The 19,522-nt window shown below is 48.6% G+C and overlaps 1 protein-coding gene across 3 annotated transcripts in view; it reads right to left on the bottom strand.

Moving 5' to 3' along the window:
* Window positions 1-19,522, bottom strand: part of LOC126337026 (monocarboxylate transporter 13-like) — a 213,576-nt gene that overhangs the window by 62,815 nt on the left and 131,239 nt on the right. For all 3 annotated transcript variants that reach the window (XM_050001304.1, XM_050001306.1, XM_050001305.1), the window contains exon 2: window positions 18,888-19,345. In XM_050001304.1, coding sequence (XP_049857261.1) covers window positions 18,888-19,345 — 458 coding nt within the window. The remainder of the gene's footprint in view (window positions 1-18,887; window positions 19,346-19,522) is intronic.

Here is a 19,522-nt window from a genome sequence, read left to right as displayed (position 1 = left end):
TGCACTAAGTGAAATGGAATACAATATACAATTAAAACGCCTGTGTCGTTCAATGTATTGGGTGGCCCGATTAAGGGTCGAAAGCTCCAGAGAAGAAATCGAGCACAGGTCTGGAAGCCAGAATCTAAAATGTGTGTTGCCAACGACACAGGCGCATCTGACACTACAGTTGATCTGCGAGTCATCAATGGAAACGAAGCTGCTGTCCCCAATTTGTGGACAAAGTTCAAGAAACTTACAGCGATAGGTCGAATCTAGAGTAGTGTCATTGTGAAGCCAACTAAGTCCAAGTTGAATGCGGACTTCTGCACGAAGCTAAGGCGGTGAAGGGCTCTAACCCATTGGGAACTTCAGATCAAGTTTCTAAAGCAGTATACGACAGCGAACTCCAGTAGGCAACAAAGAAGTTTTACTTACTCCGTACTGCTGGTCAAGGGAGTTATCAAAAAAGGACGCACAGGATGGATGCTTGGGCATGAAGAATAGACGGCACACGTTTCTGCTAAGGAGAACGTCACGCTGGTAGGACAGCAATAGTTCGGCAGTGGCTGCATAGAAACTTACTACTGGGCTAGTGTAGAGAGTTCCAGTGGCCATACGTATGCATCTATGGTGGATTGTGCTGACAGTGAAAACTAGACAGTCGTGCAGACGATATACGAAACACCCTTAGTCCATTTTTGATCGGACAAGGGACTGGTGTAAGTGGGGGAGATCCGCTCCTCATGAGGAACTGTTTAAAATACGTCGGAGATTTCTAGACGGGTTGCAGCGTGCAGCAACACTACTGGCCATTAAAATTGCTACACCACGAAGATGATGTGCTACAGACGCGGAATTTAACCGACAGGAAGAAGATGCTGTGATATGCAAATGATTAGCTTTTCAGAGCGTTCACACAAGGTTGGCGCCGGTGGCGACACCTACAACGTGTCGACATGAGGAAAGTTTCCAACCTATTTCTCATACACAAACAACAGTTGACCGGCGTTGCCTGATGAAACGTTTGTTTTGTGTTCCCTCGTATAAGGAGGAGAAATGCGTACCATCACGTTTCCGACTTTGATAAAGGTCGGATTGTAGCCTATCGCGATTGCGGTTTATCGAATCGCGACATTGCTGCTCGCGTTGGTCGGGATCCAACGACTGTTAGCAGAATATGGAATCGGTGGGTTCAGGTGGGTAATACGGAACGCCGTGCTGGCTCCCAAACGGCCTCGTATCACTAGCAGTCGAGATGACAGGCATCTTATCCGAACGGCTGTAACGGATCGTGCAGCCACGTCTCGATCCCTGAGTCAACAGATGGGGACGTTTGCAAGAAAACAACCATCTGCACGAACAGTTCGACGACGTTTGCAGCATCATGGACTATCAGAAGACCATGGCTGCGGTTACCCTTGACGCTGACCTCACAGACAGGAGTGCCTGCGACGGTGTACTCAACGACGAACTTGGGTCGACGAATGGCGAAACGTCATTTTTTCGGATGAATCCAGGTTTTGTATACAGCATCATGATGGTCGCTTCCATGTGAAAACCCGAATACGGTGGGGCAGCCGGCCTTGGATTACAGGGATCTCCGTACAATGCACACGTGGGGGCTTCCATCAGGTATCGCCTTCTTCAAAACAAAAATCATAGCTACAGTCTGGCATTTCCGCAGAAAATTTTTCATAATGTGGGTTGACATACTCATAATCGCTAGCTGCGAATTTGTTAGCAAATTCCGAGATTCAAACCACCTTGCCAGCCGACCACTGATCATGCTTTCCATCACACTGCAGGCACTGCTGGTTAGGAAAACTGGGCGGCAGTTGGATAGGTGAAGTTTGTCCTAATCGGGCTTTGGTAGGGGGACTACAGTGGCTTCACGCCTATGACTGGGAAACTCGCAGTCAATCCAGATGCGATTATGCATAAGAAGGAGAAAGTGCTTGCCATCGGGAAATTAGTGCAGTGGCATCCGAATGTGAATACTGTCCAGACATAGAGCGGAGGGTCGTGACGAGTTGGTAGCATGTTTGAGCTCCTCGAGCAGCCTCCGCTCGTTTCCTAGGTAGGTAATGGGCGGAGCTCGAGATCTCATCGACAGGGTCCACAAAGATATCGTTCGCTACCGTCGGGCCAGAAATCTGAAGTAGGTTACCCCACACAGAAGAGGGAGTAAATCGGTTAAAAGAATTAGAGAGATCCCGCTGGCTTTTTTTCCCGCTACTTCTGATAATGTGACGACACTTTGCGCACAATTGTTTACAACTAATACTGTTCTCCTTTGGATGGCGTTCAAAGACACAGAGAGCACGTCTGCACAAGCGAACCACATCGCGGCATTATTCAGTCTACCGGAGGACTGGGAAACATCGCAGTGGGATAGAGGTTCAGGGGATGGAACATTCTGCGAGGGTAATGATAATATTCGTAAGGTACTCTGATTGTCACTGCTGTGGGAATGTTAACCGGCGAAGAGTAGAGCCTCCAGTCAGCTTTACAAAGTTGCCAGTTGGTCTTGCACAAAGGGAAGACCAGTTTGCATAGGAATTGCGCACGTGAAATGGTCGCTGGAGTATGTGTCAGAGGATGGCGCAGGTGGGACACGAGTCTGCAGACGAAGTGCGCAAAGGAAATGGTCGTTCGAGTATGTGTCAGAGGACATGCCTTCCTAGGAGATGGGCAAGCTGTGCTGTACAGAAGGAGGCCAGGTACGAGAATGTATGGAATCTGAGAGGAGGACAGTGTTGAGAGAAATGAGAGTAACCTGGTTGAGAATATCTGCCAAGAGACAGCCTCTGGTGCAGGTTCTCAGAGAGGGCTAAATGGGATCGCGGGCGTTGAAGTCGCCATGCAGCAGAAAGGGTTGAGAGAGCCGAGTGGTAAGCTGCAGTATGTCTGCTCCGGTGAGCTTAAAGGACAGGAGTATGCAGATATTACAAAGAGATAAGGGATAACTGGGAAAAGAAATACGGACAGCAATAGCTTGTAGCTGGGCGTCCAATTAAATGGTTTGGCTATGGATGTCATCCCGAACGAGCGTCAAGACTCTCCCATAAGCTGGAATCCCTTTTCCCAGAAGGCAGATCGAAACGTACTGGAATGAAATGTACGACATCAAAACTGTCTTTAGGGCGTAATTTCGTTTCTTGGAGACATGAAACAACTCGGCAGTCCCTTCGCAATAGCAACTGTAGATCTGCCTGCTGTAATCTGATGCCACGAATGTTTCATTGGAGAACAGCCATATTAGATGACAGCAGATATTTCTCTTATAAGGGGCCATTACTTCGGTGGCTGCTGAGTAACAGATTCTGACTGCGTACAACTACTACTACTACTACTACTACTACTACTACTACTACTACTACTACTACTACTACTACAGGTTTCTGAGGTCGGAGGAGCCCGTTCCATTATTTCTTCAGAGGCACTTACAACCTCCATGGGTCGGTGAGCTGACTGCAGGGTGGAGAATTGGTAATTCATAGCAGTGAAAAGAGGGTCGAACAGACAGAGGTGACACGCAGTGTCGCTGTTTTAGAGGCCCTCTGAGTTGAAGAAAGGGAAGAAAGTCTGACTTTGTTCCATTTCTTAGTGCCTTTGCGTTTGTCAGACATGGACAAAGACGTTTGCTGGCTTGAGAGGCGCAGAGTAATCCTTGAAATACCCTGCTGACCGTTAAAATTACTATACCAAGAAGAAATGCAGATGATAAACGGGTACTCATTGGACAAATATATTATACTAGGACTGACATGTGATTACATTTTCACACAGTTTGGATGCATAGATCCTGAGAAATCAGTACCCAGAACAACCACGTCTGGCCGTAGCAACGGCCTTGATACGCCTGGGCATTGAGTCAAACACAGCTTGGATGGCGTGTACTGGTACAGCTGCCCATGCAGCTTGAACACGATACCACAGTTCATCAAGATTAGTGACTGGCGTATTGTGACGAGCCAGTTGCTCGGTCACCACTGACCAGACGTTATCAATTGGTGAGATATCTGGAGAATGTGCTGGCCAGGGCAGCAGTCTAACATTTTCTGTATCCAGAATGGCCCGTACAGGACCTGTAACATGCGGTCGTGCATTATCCTGCTGAAATGTAGGGTTTCGCAGGGATCGAAAGAAGAGTAGAGCCACGGGTCGTAACACATCTGAAATGTAAGGTCCACTGTTCAAAGTGCAGTCAATGCGAACAAGAGGTGACCGAGACGTGTAACCAATTGCACCTCATATCATCACACAGGGTGATACCCCAGTATGACGATGACGAATACACGATTCCAATGTGCGTTCACTGCGATGTCGCCAAACACGGATGCGACCATCATGATGCTGTAAACAGAACCTGGATTCATCCGAAAAAAATGAAGTTTTGCCATTCGTGGACCCAGGTTCGTCGTTGAGTGCACCATCGTAGGCGCTCCTGTCTGATGCAGCGTCAAGGGTAACCGCAGCCATGGTCTCCGAGTTAACAGTCCACCCTGCTGTAGACATCGTCGAACTGTTCGTGCAGATGGTTGTCTTTCAAAAGTACCCATCTGTTGACTCAGGAATCGAGACGTGGCTGCACGATCCGTTACAGCCATGCGGATAAGATGCCTGTAATCTCGACTGCTAGTGCTACGAGGCCGTTGGGATCCAGCACGGCGTTCCATATTATCCTCTTGAACCCACCGATTTCATATTCTGCTAACAGTCATTGGATCTCGACCAACACGAGCAGGAATGTCGCGATACGATAAACGACAATCGCGATAGGCTACAATCCGCCCTTTATCAACGTCGGAAACGTGATGATACGCATTTCTCCTCCTTACAAGAGGAATCACAATAACGTTTACCAGGCCACGCCGGTTAACTGCTGTTTGTATATGAGAAATCGGTTGGAAACTTTCCTCATGTCAGCACGTTGTAGGTGTCGGCAACGGTGCCAACCTTGTGTGAATGGTCTGAAAAGCTGATCATTTGCATATCACACCATCTTCGTGTCTGTTAAATTTCGCGTCTGCAGCACGTCATCTTGGTGGTGTAGCAATTTTAATGGCCAGTTGTGTATTTCTTTTTAAATTTCCATTCTTCTGGTTGCATCAGAAATGATTTTACTGGTGTGGGGTGCTGGGCAACTGTAGTGGGCAGAAGTGAGGACGTTACCTAAGCAATAGGCGAGTTCAGAATCGTAGCAATGTATTGGATGTTAATGGTCTGCGTTGTAATATTTTTCATGGGCTGTAACATGGCAATACCAGTACTGTAACTGCCAGATAGTGGTATGCGAGACTTTAGTCTAGCTAACAACCAACATTGTCGAGTGCCCTTTCTTTCACCTAGATCTCTTGTGCTCAGAGGTACACAAGGCATTCATGGGACGAGGAGGAACAATTGCCAGTATAAATGCTGCAAAAAGGAGGAGCAGATGGGCGCGGTCTCGCTGGCACATTTTTCTGCGTTTTCACAGGAGATGCAAATATGGGTATAACGCAGACATTGGTAGCAACGCATTGGGTTAGATGTGTAGGGTCTGACGATGACTTCATGATCTGTCTTTATCTTCAGTGGGAGGTCCACTCAATCAAACACTACGGAAAGGGTGTGGGTATGCGCGATTTCTGCATCGACCTTTTTCATAACCCGATTGACTGCCGGTGTGCTCTGATCAGAGAGATAATGTTTTATATCTCCCTCAAAATCTTGTGTACGACACTATGAGAAGAATTCAGTGTTCGATGGGCCTCTGAACGAAAAGGCTGTGTTGTGGAAGAGCATAGCTTTAAGCACTTTTTAGCCTTGAAAGGCACTGTCTGTTTAGATCAAAGTTTCATTGCCTAAGCAAGTGCAGGACTCTAGTGGGCCTGTAATTATGTCCACAGGTTTCTGAATGATGAATAGGTTCACTGTAGAGAAGTTCTGATAAACCCCTGTAAATGAGATCACAAGGAATCAGGGTGCACCTGGAAGATTCTTCGTGTCTTTGGCCTCATTCTATTTTCGTTTAATTGATTGAGGTTGCATCAGTAGAGTTTATGTACTACTTTGGGTGTATCCCCCATGATTACCAGCATCTCCGATGGTGTGCTCCTTACTTCTGGCACCACCACCACCACTCTTGGTGATGGACTCAATTTGTCTAACAAAATCGTAAAGTTTCTTCAGTTACAGTATATCCAGGTGAAACTAGTCATTGATGGTTAGAGCTCTTAAAACTACTGCTGACCGCTGTGGCCGAGCGGTTCTAGGCGTTTCAGTCTGGAACCGCGCTGCTACGGTCGCAGGTTCGAATCCCGCCTCGGGAATGGATGTGTGTGATATCCTTAGATTAACTAGGTTTAAGGAGTTCTAAGTCTAGGGGGCTGATGACCTCAGATGTCAAGTCCCATAGTGCTTAGTGCCATTTGACCCTCTTAAAACTACTAAACTGCGGTGATACTGATTGCTAAATTTCATCTGTTTTACAAACAGTTCCAGATATTGGAATAGAATTAAGATCGAGTGATTTGGTGTGCCACTTGAGGTGCGATAGAGAGTCAATGTTCACTGAACAAGGAATGTGTGCATGTACAGCTCTGCGAATATGGTTGGTCGCGTGGATCGTACAACACTTCTGCACAAGCTGGAACACGGATTACGGAAAAGGCTCAGCAATGGTTCACTTCATGTGGAAAGTAGGAAGCCGAAGGCTGTTCGCTAGTGTGAGTGAAGTGTGAAAAGGTTTTGTTGGATATGACTGGGGTGATCGAAAGTAGAGTGGTGTGGAGGAGCGGAGGGGGGTTGACAGGAGTGCCACAGTGCTTTGTTAGGACCCACTGTTTTTCTTTAAAATGACCGATGACTCAAAAATATTTCTCTTTGTAGACGAGAAGTGTTATTTTGAAAGACGTGAAACGTTATGTTATTAATGTAGCTAATAGGATAGTTACTGACATCCGCACGTGGCTTTCAGAGAATCAATTAATGCTTAACTCCAAAAAACGCAATGCATACTGTTACTGACAGATTCTTGTGAAAGCTAAAATTTGTTGCCCCCTAAGCTGATCTAACAGTGCGTGAAGGCTACCATTTTAAATATTAGAAGTGAAAGTAGATGTACTACTTTCTTGGACGGATTGCAGCTCCTGCTGATGTTGCACACGCTGTATACCGAGTTTTGGATGTATCCGTTGTTAGACAGGGCCCAGAGGTGCCCGATCAACTGCAATTTAGTACGAGTGCTATTTCCCTATCCCCTCCCCCCCCCCCCCTTTCAACTTTCGATCGGCCTCGAGATGGAAGCCACTGCAAAAATCAAAAATGTTTATTTGCGAAGTCTAGCTACACCTTCCAGCTACTTCTTTATACAGTCACCACTCCGACTTAGACATTAGTCGCAGCGTGGTACAAACTTTCGAATACCGTCGTGATAGAAGGCAGTCGCCTGTGCTTTCATCCAATTCCCTAAGAGCAGCTCACTGTCTGGGCAAAAATTCTGTCCTCATAGGAAGTGGTTCTTATGAGTAGAGAGATGGAAACCAGAGGGAGCCAATTCCAAGCTGAATAATGGGTGATCACACACTTCCCACAGTAAATGCTGCAGGAGTGGCATCTTTGCACCTGCAGTGTACGGCCGAGAAATATGAAGAATAAAGAAACCGATGACAGTTGTGTTATGTAGTCTTCGTGAAAGCAGATGGAACCCCCCAGCAGGCTCTTCACATTTTCCGGGAGACGTTGTTTTAAGCATCTGTACACACTCAATGTGCATTCAGAATAAAGTGCAACGTGACGCGATCGATGGGAATACTAGAGATCCTGTGCTTCGTTGTGTTTTCACTGAGCTTTTAATTTGCGATCGATCGGAGCTTAAAAAAATAACAACCCTCATATAAATCAGATTACGGAATCCGCACACGCAAGCACAATACGATACCAGCTTTTGACACCCTCTAGTAGCACAGGGAACTTACACTATCTCAAGGTGTGACTAACATTTTGAGCAGTGAATTTACCGAAGTACAAGGTGTATCAAAAAGAATCAAAAGATTTAAAAAAATCATAACTAGAGTATTATGTTATTTGAGATACGTGCGTGAGCAATGTGCTGTTGGAAAGAGAAAACACTATTTTTACATGGTTCGCGCTAGGTATCAGCAGTGTACGCCCATTTCAGTTCTAGTAAAAATGGTGTTGGGACAACAAAGTATTTTGTGTTCTACGGTTTGCGCAGTGCAGTTCAGTAATAACTGTTCAGCGTCACTTTCAACTAGGTATGGTGTGGATCCTCCTAGAGCATAGAGCATTAGACGATGGCACGAACAATTCCTAGAAACAGGTTGTTTGTGTGAAGGCAAATCGCCGGGCCGTCCCTGAGTGTGACAGGCGTCGAACGCATCCGCCATAGTTTCCGCAGAAATCCGTTCGCCGTGCACCTCGACAGCTCAACATGCCCCCGATGTCCGTCTGGTTTGTGTTGCGTCGACGGTCACACATGAGACCATACAAAATTCAGCTACTGCAAGCTCTTCGTGAAGGTGACGAACAACAACGAGTGGAGATCTGTAATTTCGTTCTTGGCAAGATGGACAGGTTTTTCCACGCTCAGTGTTTGGTGACGAGGCAACATTCAATTTAAATGGAAAGACGAACCGTGGTAATGTGAGAATACGGGGTACGGAATAATCACATGAAGTCGTACAACGTAAGACTCTTCAAAATTTAATGTGTTTTTTGCAGTTTCACTGGAAAAGGTGTATGGTCCATTTTTCTTTGCCGAGAACAGTGTTACAGGAAGCACATCTCTCGCGATATGCTCGAGAACTTTCTTTCCCACGGTTGGAGACTAATTCGAAGAGGCTTCATTTACCAACAGGATGGGGCATCGCGACACTGGCAGATGGGAGTGAAGGAATTTTGAAACGGAAGGATTACTAAACAATGGATCGGTCGCACTGGACCAAATGATTCAGCCTCCAAAGTCACCGGACCTGGCTGTATGTGTGTATTTCCTTGGAGCTTATGAAAGACTGTTTATATGCAGCAATGAATGAATCGAGAGATCACATAGCAGCAGCTGTGGAAGCTGCAACTCAAGACGTGCTCGCTGCAGTGTGAAAACAATTTGGATACCATTATATTAGAATAAAGAAGCCCTCGGTCACAAATATTTAGTGAAAATTGACCAGGTTTCGACGCTACTATGAGCGTCGTTCAAATGGCTCTGAGCACTATGGGATTTAACATCTGTGGTCATCAATCCCCTAGAACTCAGAACTAATTAAACCTAACTAACCTAAGGACATCACACACAACCGTGCCCGAGGCAGGATTCGAACCTGCGACCGTAGCAGTCCCGCGGTTCCGGACTGAGCGCCTAGAACCGTGAGACCACCGCGGCCGGCTACTATGAGCGTCGTCTTCAGAATTAACTGTTCTAAAACATAATAGGTATATAAGACATTAATGAACTAATATTATATACAGATGAAAGCCACACTTAAATACTACTTTTCTACATAATTGCCATTTAAATTAGGGCACCTATTGTAGCGATGGACGAGCTGGGAAATTCCTTCGTCGTAAAATTCGGCCGCCTGCGCCTTCAACCACGTGCTTACCTCTTCTTGAAGCTGTGCGTCGTCATCAAAACGTTGCAAGCCAACCACTTCTTCATTGCTGGGAATAAGTGGAAGTCGCTCGGTGCCAGGTCGGGACTGTACGGCGAATGAGGAAACAACCCCCACTTAAAATATTCGAGAACTTCACGAGTGGCATTTGCCGTGTGGGGCCCGGGCGTTGTCGTGATTCAGCAAGATCTTTGAGCCCAACTTTCCCCCGCGCTTGTTTTGTATTGCTCTTCTGAGATTGTGCAGAGTTTGGTAATACCTTTGGGAGTTTATTGTAGTGCCTCTTTCCAGGAAATCCACAAAAAATCACACCTTTTTCTGTCCCAAAAGAGGTAACCACGTGGTTGAAGGCGCAGGCGGCCCAATTTTACGACGAAGGAATTTCCAAGCTCGTCCATCGTTACGGTAAGTGCCTTAATTTAAATGGCAACTATGTAAGTGTGGCTTTCATCTGTATATAATTTAAAAAATTTAATACTTTATTTTTACCTAACATTACCGCTGGATATATTTCGTAAACCACATCAAATACCGACGAATCGATTCCACAGACCGAACGTGAGAAGAGGGGGCTAGTATAATTGGTTAATACAAACCATACAAAAATGCACGAAGTATGTTTTTTAACACAAACATACGTTTTTTTAAATGGAACCGCGTTAGTTTCGTTAGCACATCTGAACATATGAACAAATACGTAATCAGTGACGTTTGTTGCATTGTAAAATGTTAATTACAATCGGAGATATTGTAACCTAAAGTTGACTCTTGAGTACCACTCCTCCGCTGTTCGATCGTTGTATTGAAGAGCACCGAATTACGTAGGGATCCAAAGGGAACGGTGATGGACCTTAGGTACAGGAGAGACTGGAACAGCACATTACGTCCACATGCTAACACCTGTCCACATGCTAACACCTTTTTATTGGTCTTTTTCACTGACGCACATGTACATTACCATGAGGGGTCAGGTACACGTACACACGAGGTTTCCGTTTTCAATTATGGAGTGGAAGAGAGTTTGTCCCGACATGTCAGGCCAATAGATGCTCAATGTGGTGGCCATCATTTGCTGCACACAATTGCAATCTCTGGCGTAATGAATGTCGTACACGCCGCAGTACATCTGGTGTAATGTCGCCCCAGGCTGCCATAATACGTTGTTTCATAACCTCTGGGGTTGTAGGCGCATCACGGTACACATTCTCCATTAACGTACCCCACAGAAAGATGTCCAGAGGTGTAAGATCAGGAGAACGGTCTGGCCAATTTATGCGTCCTCCACGTCCTATGAAACGCCCGCCGAACATCGTGTCAAGGGTCAGCCTAGTGTTATTTGCGGAATGTGCAGGTGCACCATCATGCTGATACCACATACGTCGACGTGTTTCCAGTGGGACATTTTTTGAGCAACGTTGGCAGATCTTTCTGTAGAAACGCGATGTATGTTGCAGCTGTTTGGGCCCCTGCAATGAAGTGAGGACCAATGAGGTGGTCGCCAATGATTCCGCACCATACATTTACAGTCCATGGTCGCTGTCGCTCTACCTGTCTGAGCCAGCGAGGATTGTCCACGGACCAGTAATGCATGTTCTGTAGATTCACTGCCCCGTGGTTTGTGAAACCCGCTTCATCGGTAAACACGTAGAACTGCAACGCATTCTCAATGCCCATTGACAGAATTGCACTCGATGATTAAAGTCATCACCATGTAATTGCTGATGTAGCGACACATGAAACGGGTGAAAGCGGTGACGATGCAGTATGCGCATGACACTACTTTGACTCAGTCCACCGGCTCTCGCAATGTCCTGTGTACTCATGTGTGGGTTCATGGCAACAGCAGCTAACACACCAACTGCACCCGCTTCTCCTGTGACGTGCCTGTTACGGACCCGTTTACGTGCTACAACCATACCTGTTGGATACAGTTGGCGGTAGATGTTTTGCTCTCTGTCCGGGTACCGTTCTGCATACACCCTGCAGGCTCCAGCTGCATTTCGTCGACACTCGCCACAGATGATTATCATCTCCGCCTTTTCAGAGTTCGAATACACCATGGTCACAGTTCCTACAACACTACACTATCACAGACGTCTGGTAACATGGTGTACTACAGTTGGTCTACGCGCGGAGACGAATGCAGAATAACAATAGCAGCAAGCGCTACATGCGGACACTACGACAGCTAGACCAAACCACAACATTGCACTACAGCCACACTCGTGAACACGGTCGTCATCGTGGACATTTCCCAGCAGATGCTGCTCGCCGACCGTGCCCCGTGTTTGTTACAACACGCAACTGAACGTCGGAGGTTTCAAGCTTCAACTTTAGGTTACAATATCTCCGGATGCAATTAACATTTTACAGTGAAACAAACGGCACTGATTACGTATTTGCTTATATGTTCAGATTTGCTAACAAAACTAACGTGGTTCCATTTAAAAAAAACGTAGGTTTGTGTTAAAAACACATACTTCCGTGCATTTGTGGATGGTTTGGATCAAACAATTACAATAGGCCCTCTCCTCACGTTCGGTCTGTGGAATAGGTTCATCAGTATTTGATGTGGTTTACGAAATACATCCAGCGGTAACGTTAGGTGACTCACCCTGTATATGGTGGTCAGAAATTGTCTGAAACGCTTGTCGTGATGTATGTTGTAGGGCAGATTGTAGTGAGACATAAATGTTAAGAAAAAATGCGATACGTTGCGCCGCTTCCGAGTTCTTTAGCATTGAAGTTATCCAATAAGGTCGTTGCGCGCGCGAATTCAAGTTTCTGCTAACCCAACAAAGCACTCGTTAGTTAACACCGCCCCTGGCAGGCCGCTTGAATGTGAGCGCGCCACGCCCCGATTGGCTAACCTCAGTGCTTAATTACTCGGAAACGGTGCAATATATCGATATTGTTCTTAACATTTATGTCACGGTGCAACCTGCCCTGCAACACCGCTACGAGCGTTACTGACATTTTCGGACCACGCTATATAAAATCTAAGCCCGAATGGCGACGTCATGAAAAGCTGTAAATAAGAAAAGATGGCGAGCCACTAAGGGCTTTTTTTGTGGTTTTAGGGCGCACAACTACAATGGTCATTAGCGCCCAGACTAAGTTAGGAATGCACCGCGAGGCACAGGGTTAAAACAGCAACTAAAAGGGACAACGCTATAAAAGACGTATTAACAGGCATAGGATTAAAAAAACAACACCACCATAATCAAACGTCCTTAGACAGGTTTGTCAAGTTGATAAAACGAAGAACGCGAGCAGCAGCTCCTGGGTCATCCGCTAAAATGGCATCCAGAGTACATGGCAGGCCAAGATCAAAACGCAGTGTAGTAAAATCCGGACAGGACGTTAAAATGTGGCGGACCGTCAGCAATTGCCCACAAGGGCAGAACGGCGCCGGCGCAGCCGTCAGCAGATGGCGATGGCTGAACCGGCAGTGCCCAATTCGTAGCCGGGCCAAAGCGACCTCCTCCCGCCGAGAAGGGCGTGAGGACGACGTCCAAGCCGCGGGAAGAGGTTTCAAGGCCCGAAGCTTGTTGTCCGTAAGTGCAGCCCAATTGGCATGCCACAGCGATAAAATGCGCCGACAAATGACCCTGCTACAATCTGATGAAGGGACACAACAAGAAGCTGTCCGAGGCTGGAGGACCGCAGCCATCTCCAGCTTCGTTCCCAGGGATACCGACATGGCCAGGAACCCACATAAAGCTAACCGGAGAATCGTCGTCCACCAGCTGCTGTAGAGATCGCTGGATCCGGTGCACGAAAGGGTGAACCGGATACGGATCACTGAGGCTCTGGATGGCGCTCAGAGAATCGGAGCAGATGACATAAGCGGCAGACGTAAAGAACAGCCTGATAGAGGGCAAAGAGCTCAGCTGTGAAGACCGAACAAAGGCCATGTAGCCTGTATTTGAAACTTTGTGCCCCGACAATAAAAGAACACCCGACCCCATCATTGGTCTTAGAGCCATCTGTATAAATGAAGGTCATATTAATGAACTTCGAACGAAGTCGACAAAACGGGAGTGGTATACCGAACCGGGGGTAACCTCCTTTGGGAGCGAGCTGAGGTCGAGGTGAACGCGAACCTGAGCCTGGAGCCAAGGTGGTGTGTGGCTCTCGCCCACTCGAAAGATTGCAGGGAGTGAAAAATCAAGGTGTTGAAGGAGGCGGCGAAAGCTAACTCCAGGGGGTAGCAGGGCAGAGACATACAACCCGTATTGACGGTCGAGAGCGTCGTCAAAAAAAGGAATGATCGGGTGGTCAGGCATTGACAATAGCCGACAGGCATACCGACAAAGCAGTATATCGCGCCGGTAGGTTAGTGGCAATTCACCGGCTTCAGCATGAAGACTCTCGACGGGACTAGTATAAAACGCTCCGATCGCAAGACGTAAACCCAGATGTTGTATGGAGTTGAGGCGGCGTAAGATGTACGGCCGTGCAGAGGAGTATACGAAGCTCCCATAATCCAGCTTGGAGCGGACGATCGACCGATATAGGCGAAGTAGGACGGTTCGATCCGCTCCCCACGACATACCACTGAGAACACGGAGGACATTTAGAGAACGGGTACAACGGGCAGCCAAATGACATGTGGAGACCAGCTAAGTTTCCTGTCAAATTTAAGACCTAAAAATTTTGTTGTCTCCACGAATGGGAGAGCAACGGGACCGATTCCAAAGGACGGTGGGAGAAACACTCTGTAGCGCCAGAAGTTAATACAGACTGTCTTCTCGGCAGAAAAACGGAAGCCATTGGCGACACTCCAGGAGTAAAGACGGTCACGAGAACGCTGAAGACAGCGCTCCAGGAAATATGTACGCTGCGCGCTGCAATAGATGGTAAAATCGTCCACGAAAATGGAGCCTGATACATCATCTGGGAGGCAATCCATTATTGGATTGATCGCTATGGTGAAGAGAGCGACGCTCAAAACTGAGCCCTGTGGCACCCCATTCTCCTGGCGAAAGGTGTCTGACAGGACAGAACCCACACGTATCCTGAACTGTCGATCCATTAAAAAGGAACGAATAACAAGAGGGAGGCGACCGCGAAGGCCCCATGTATGCATGGTGCGGAGAATGCCCGCCCTCCAACAGGTGTCGTAAGCCTTCTCCAAATCAAAGAACACAGCCGCGGTCGGGCGCTTCCGCAAGAAGTTATTCATAATGAAGGCCGACAAGGTAACCAGGTGGTCAACAGCAGAGCGGCGCCTACGAAATCCACATTGTACATTGGTAAGTAGGCGTCGAGATTCGAGCAGCCGAACCAAACGAGAGTTAACCATTCGCTCCATCACCTTACAGACACAGCTGGTAAGCGAGATGGGTCGATAACTGGATGGCAAGTGCTTGTCCTTCCCCGGCTTCGGAATCGGTACAACAATAGACTCGCGCCAGCATGCGGGAACATGTCCCTCAATCCAGATGCGAATATAACTACGAAGAAGGAAACCTTTACCCGCAGGAGAAAGGTTCTTCAGCATCGGAATATGAATAGAATCAAGGCACTGGAGCGGAGGACCGTGACCGGGCAAGTGCATTTTCGAGTTCCCGCATGGTGAATGGGGCATTGTAACTTTCACGATTTGAGGTGCGGAAGTTAGGTGGCCTAGCCTCCTCTGCCTGTTTTCGGGGGAGGAAGGCAGGGCGGTAATGAGCGGAGCTCGAAACCTCTGCGAAAAAGCGGCCGAAGACATTGGAGACATCCTCAGGGGCCACAAGGACGTCATTCGCGACCGTCAAGCCAGAAACTGGTGAGTGGACCTTAGTGCCAGATAGCCGGCGCAGGCTACCCCAGACAACAGAAGGAGTAAAACTGTTGTAGGTGCTTGTGAAAGTAGCCCAGCTGGCTTTCTTGCTTTCTTTAATAATACGACGACACTGCGCACGTAATCTTCTATAATTGATACAATTCTCCACTGTAGGGTGGCGTTTAAAGGTGCGTAAAGCACGTCTACGAGCACGTAAAGCGTCTCTACATGCTGCGGTCCACCAGGGGACCGGTACGCGACGTGGAGGAGAAGTAGTGTGACGGATGGAATATTCAGCAGCAGTGAGAATGACTTCCGTGAGGTGTGCGACCTGACTATCGCAGCTTATGAAGGTTTTATCCTGAAAGGTCGCCCTGGAAGAAAAGAGCCCCCAGTCTGCTTTGGAGATGTTCCAACTAGTTGAGCACGGAGAGGGGGTATGATGCAGGAGATGGATAACACACGGGAAGTAGTCGCTCGAATATGTATCAGAAAGTGCATATCACTCAAAGCGGCGTGCAAGTTCGGTAGTACATATAGAGAGGTCTAAATGGGAATAGGTGTGAGATGTGTCCGAAAGGAAAGTAGGAGCGCCAGTAATGAGGCAGATAAGATTGAGCTGGTTGAAAAGGTCTACTAACAGGGAGCCCCTCAGACAGGATGCTGGATAGCCCCAAAGAGGATGGTGGGCATTGGAGTCTGCAGTTAACAAAAATGGTGCACGTAGCTGAGCAATAATTTGCATCATGTCTGCCCTGGTAAAGGCAGACGACGATGGAGTGTAAACCGTACAAATGGAAAATGTAAAAGTGGGGAGAGTAATGCGGACGGCAACTGCCTGCAGGCCGATGTGCAATGTGATGGCAACGTAGAAAATATCATCCAGGACCAGCAACATAACCCCTCCATGAGCCGGAATACTTGCCTCAGGGGGTAGGTCAAAACGCACAGAGGTGTAGTGTGCCAAGGCAATTTGAACGCATGGGCATAGCTTCGTTTCCTGGAGGGCTACGACGAGCGGACGGTGCGAGCGGAGCAGCAGCTTTAAGTCCTCTCGCTTGGAACGAATGCTGCGAATATTCCAGTGAATAAGTGCTATCGTGAGGAGAAGAAGAAGGTGCAAGAAGGGGTCACCTCGAAGGCCGCTGAGGGCCTGGCTTCGAGCGAGCACTGCCGCCGCTAGCAGTAGGCGGGCAGTCATCGTCCATTGGTTCTGTAAGTTCATCGCCCGGGAGGGGGAGCTTCCTCCACTGGTGAACTGCCAGATGTTCGGCTACCAGCGGTGCGGCCAGGCGAAACGGATGACGGCCTGGGGCGGCAACCGCTGGGTGGCGCAGAAGAAAAAAATGCGTCGTGGCGGAGAAGGAGAACTGTGCTTCCTATGAGCCTTCTTGGAAGGTCGTTTTGTGGAAGTATTGGTCGATGGCTGGGAGTTCGAGGTACGTAGGAAGTCTGCACGAGACGGTTATTTCTTGAAGGCCCGTGCATCTGCTTCTGGGTCTTCGTCTTGGCAGAAGCCGATGAAGGTGCTTGTGTCTGAGGGGAGGAAGAGGAGACGTCGACCAAGCGATCTTAGCACTGGCCGAACGGACGACCGTAGTGCTGAGGGTCAGATCACATGTCTGCGTCGCCACTTCCCTGGTAGTCCGAGGAGAGGCGAGGACAGTACTGTATTTCTCCGCTGGGAGCAGCGTGGGCTTCCTACTTGCAAATAGCTTGCGAGCAGCCGAGGTGGACACTTTCTCTTTGAGCCGAATTTTCTGTATACATCGTTCTTCCTTGTAGATGGGACAGTCGTGGGAGGACGCTGCATTGTCACCCTGACAGTTCACACAACGAGGAGACAGAGGTGGACAGTCACCCTCATGGGCAACCCTGCCACAAGTGACATTTATCCGCATTGGAACAAGACTGGCGAGTGTGATTAAAACGCTTACACTGGTAGCAGCGCGTAGGTGTCGGGACATAGGGGCGAACAGAAATAACTTCGTAACCCGTTTTGATGCTCGACGGCAGCTGAACACTATCAAAGGTCAAGAAAAGTGTCTGGGTCGGTACAAGGTCATTGTTGACCTTTTTCATGACCCTATGGACAGCCGTCACGCCCTGCTTAGTGAGGAAAGACTGAATCTCCTCGTCAGTCAATCCGTCGAGTGATCTAGTATAGAACACACAACGAGACGAATTCAAAGTGCGGTGAGCCTCCACTCAGACAGGGAACGTGTACAGGAGTTTAGCCCGAAGCAGTTTTGTGCCTGAAAGGCGCTCTCGGTTTCTAGAAACAAGGTACCGTTACACAACCTGGTACAAGTCTTGAGCGATCCGGCTATGGCATCTACGCCCTTCTGGATAACTAAAGGGTTGACAGAGTAAAAATCCTTTCCGTCCTCAAATCGAGAAACTACGAGGAACTGTGAGGCAGGCGGCAGTACTTTTGTCACTGGTGGCTGGTCAAGTTTCCGTTTGTGGGCAGAAGTCGAGATAGAAGAAGAGAGATCCATTGCGGAGGAATCCCCCATGATTGCCAGCATCTCCGACAGCACGCTCCTTCCTTGTGGGGACCCTCTCAGAGGGTACTCCCGCCTTAGGTGATTGTTCACACCTCAGGTCACACCTCCCGAGAAACGGACGGTGGGACCAATCGGCATGGTCGGAAGGTGTCAAGTCAGGCAATCACCCCTCCCTGGGCCTGGCCTTTACCAGGGGGTACGTGCGTGCCTTACTCGTCTACCCAGGGCGGGTAATTATGTGTTACCCCGTGACCAGCTACGCGTGCGAACGCGCGGGTCGGCCTTCAGGCACGCATAGTGAGGAAAGAAGAAGAGCGAGAGAGGGAGAGAGAGAGGACAGACTGTATCAAACGCCGAGAGGGGGGGGGGGGGGCACCGCCAATGAGAACGGGCGGGGAGGGGGGGGGCAAGGATAACGGGTAAGTAGGACAGTGAGATGGAGAAGAACAAAGGAAGAAACCAACCAAAGGAAGGAAGAAACCAACCAAAGGAAGGAAGAAACCAACCAAAGGAAGGAAGAAACCAGAAGAAGTGAAAATCCAAAATGACCGCAAATATACGTAGATCGTGGAACCGTCCGTCTCCAGACGCAGGCGCTAACAACCCCTTGAGGGGGAGGGACTCCTTTTAGTCGCGTCTTACGACAGGCAGGAATACCTCGGGCCTATTCTAACCCCCGGACCTGCAGGGGGGACCACTAAAGGCTGCTTGTACCTAAGTGAACACGGGTTGCAACAAAACCATTTGAATACCGCATTTACGTACACTGTGAATCTGAAGAGGGGGGGGGTTACCGAAAACCTATGAAAAAAAATGAAAAAGAAGTGTGTTTCCCATTCATGAAATAAACAAAATTCATTGTATTGTTTCATCAGTTTCAGAAGTATAGACATGCCAAATCAGATGATTCTTTTTATACACCTTGTATTATTCCATCTCCCAAATGGCCCTCAACGGATCGAGCCAGCAACTACGGCTAAAGGCGCAGTAAGAGGAGGTACTCACGACCCTGCAGCCGTAGCGCTCGGCGAGCGCGCTGGCCACGGGTCCGGCGAGCAGCGGCATGGCCATGAAGAGGCCGCCCACGCTAGCCGTGTGGCTCTTGGCCTCGCCGAAGACGCGCAGCAGGTCCACAAAGAGCACGCCGAACGTGAAGGTGACGCCGTCCGCTATGAAGTTGGTGGCGAACGCTGCGAAGACGACGACCCAGCCGTAGCCGCCGTCGCTGTCGTCCACCTCCTGGTCGTCAGGTTCGGCCTCGGGGTCCGGCCCGGCCGAGTACTGCTTGCGCAGGTCGCGCGCCCGCTGCTGGTGCTCATCCGAGGACAGTTTGTCCTGCTGGTGTTGGGTCTCCATGGGCAGCGCCGTCTCTGGCACCGTCCACAGCCTGCTCTTACTGAGGCTGCTGCTTCGACTCCTCGTGGACATGGCGGCAGCGAGCTGGCGGCCATGCGGGCTTTCACCTGCACAAGTGGAAATAGTAGTAATACAGCAAGAAGTAGCATGAGAAGAGAAAGGAGAAGCAGTACAAGAAGAAAATGGATGGGAGGCAGAGAAGAAAAAGGAGAAGCAGTACAAGAAGAAAAATGAGGAGGAGGAGGCAAGAAAAAAGGAGGTGGACGAGAAAAAGGAGAAGGAGA

The sequence above is a fragment of the Schistocerca gregaria genome, chromosome 2, assembly GCF_023897955.1.
Source record: "Schistocerca gregaria isolate iqSchGreg1 chromosome 2, iqSchGreg1.2, whole genome shotgun sequence".
Classification (NCBI taxonomy): Eukaryota; Metazoa; Arthropoda; class Insecta; order Orthoptera; family Acrididae; genus Schistocerca; species Schistocerca gregaria.
This window is presented reverse-complemented; position numbering and strand designations above follow the sequence as displayed.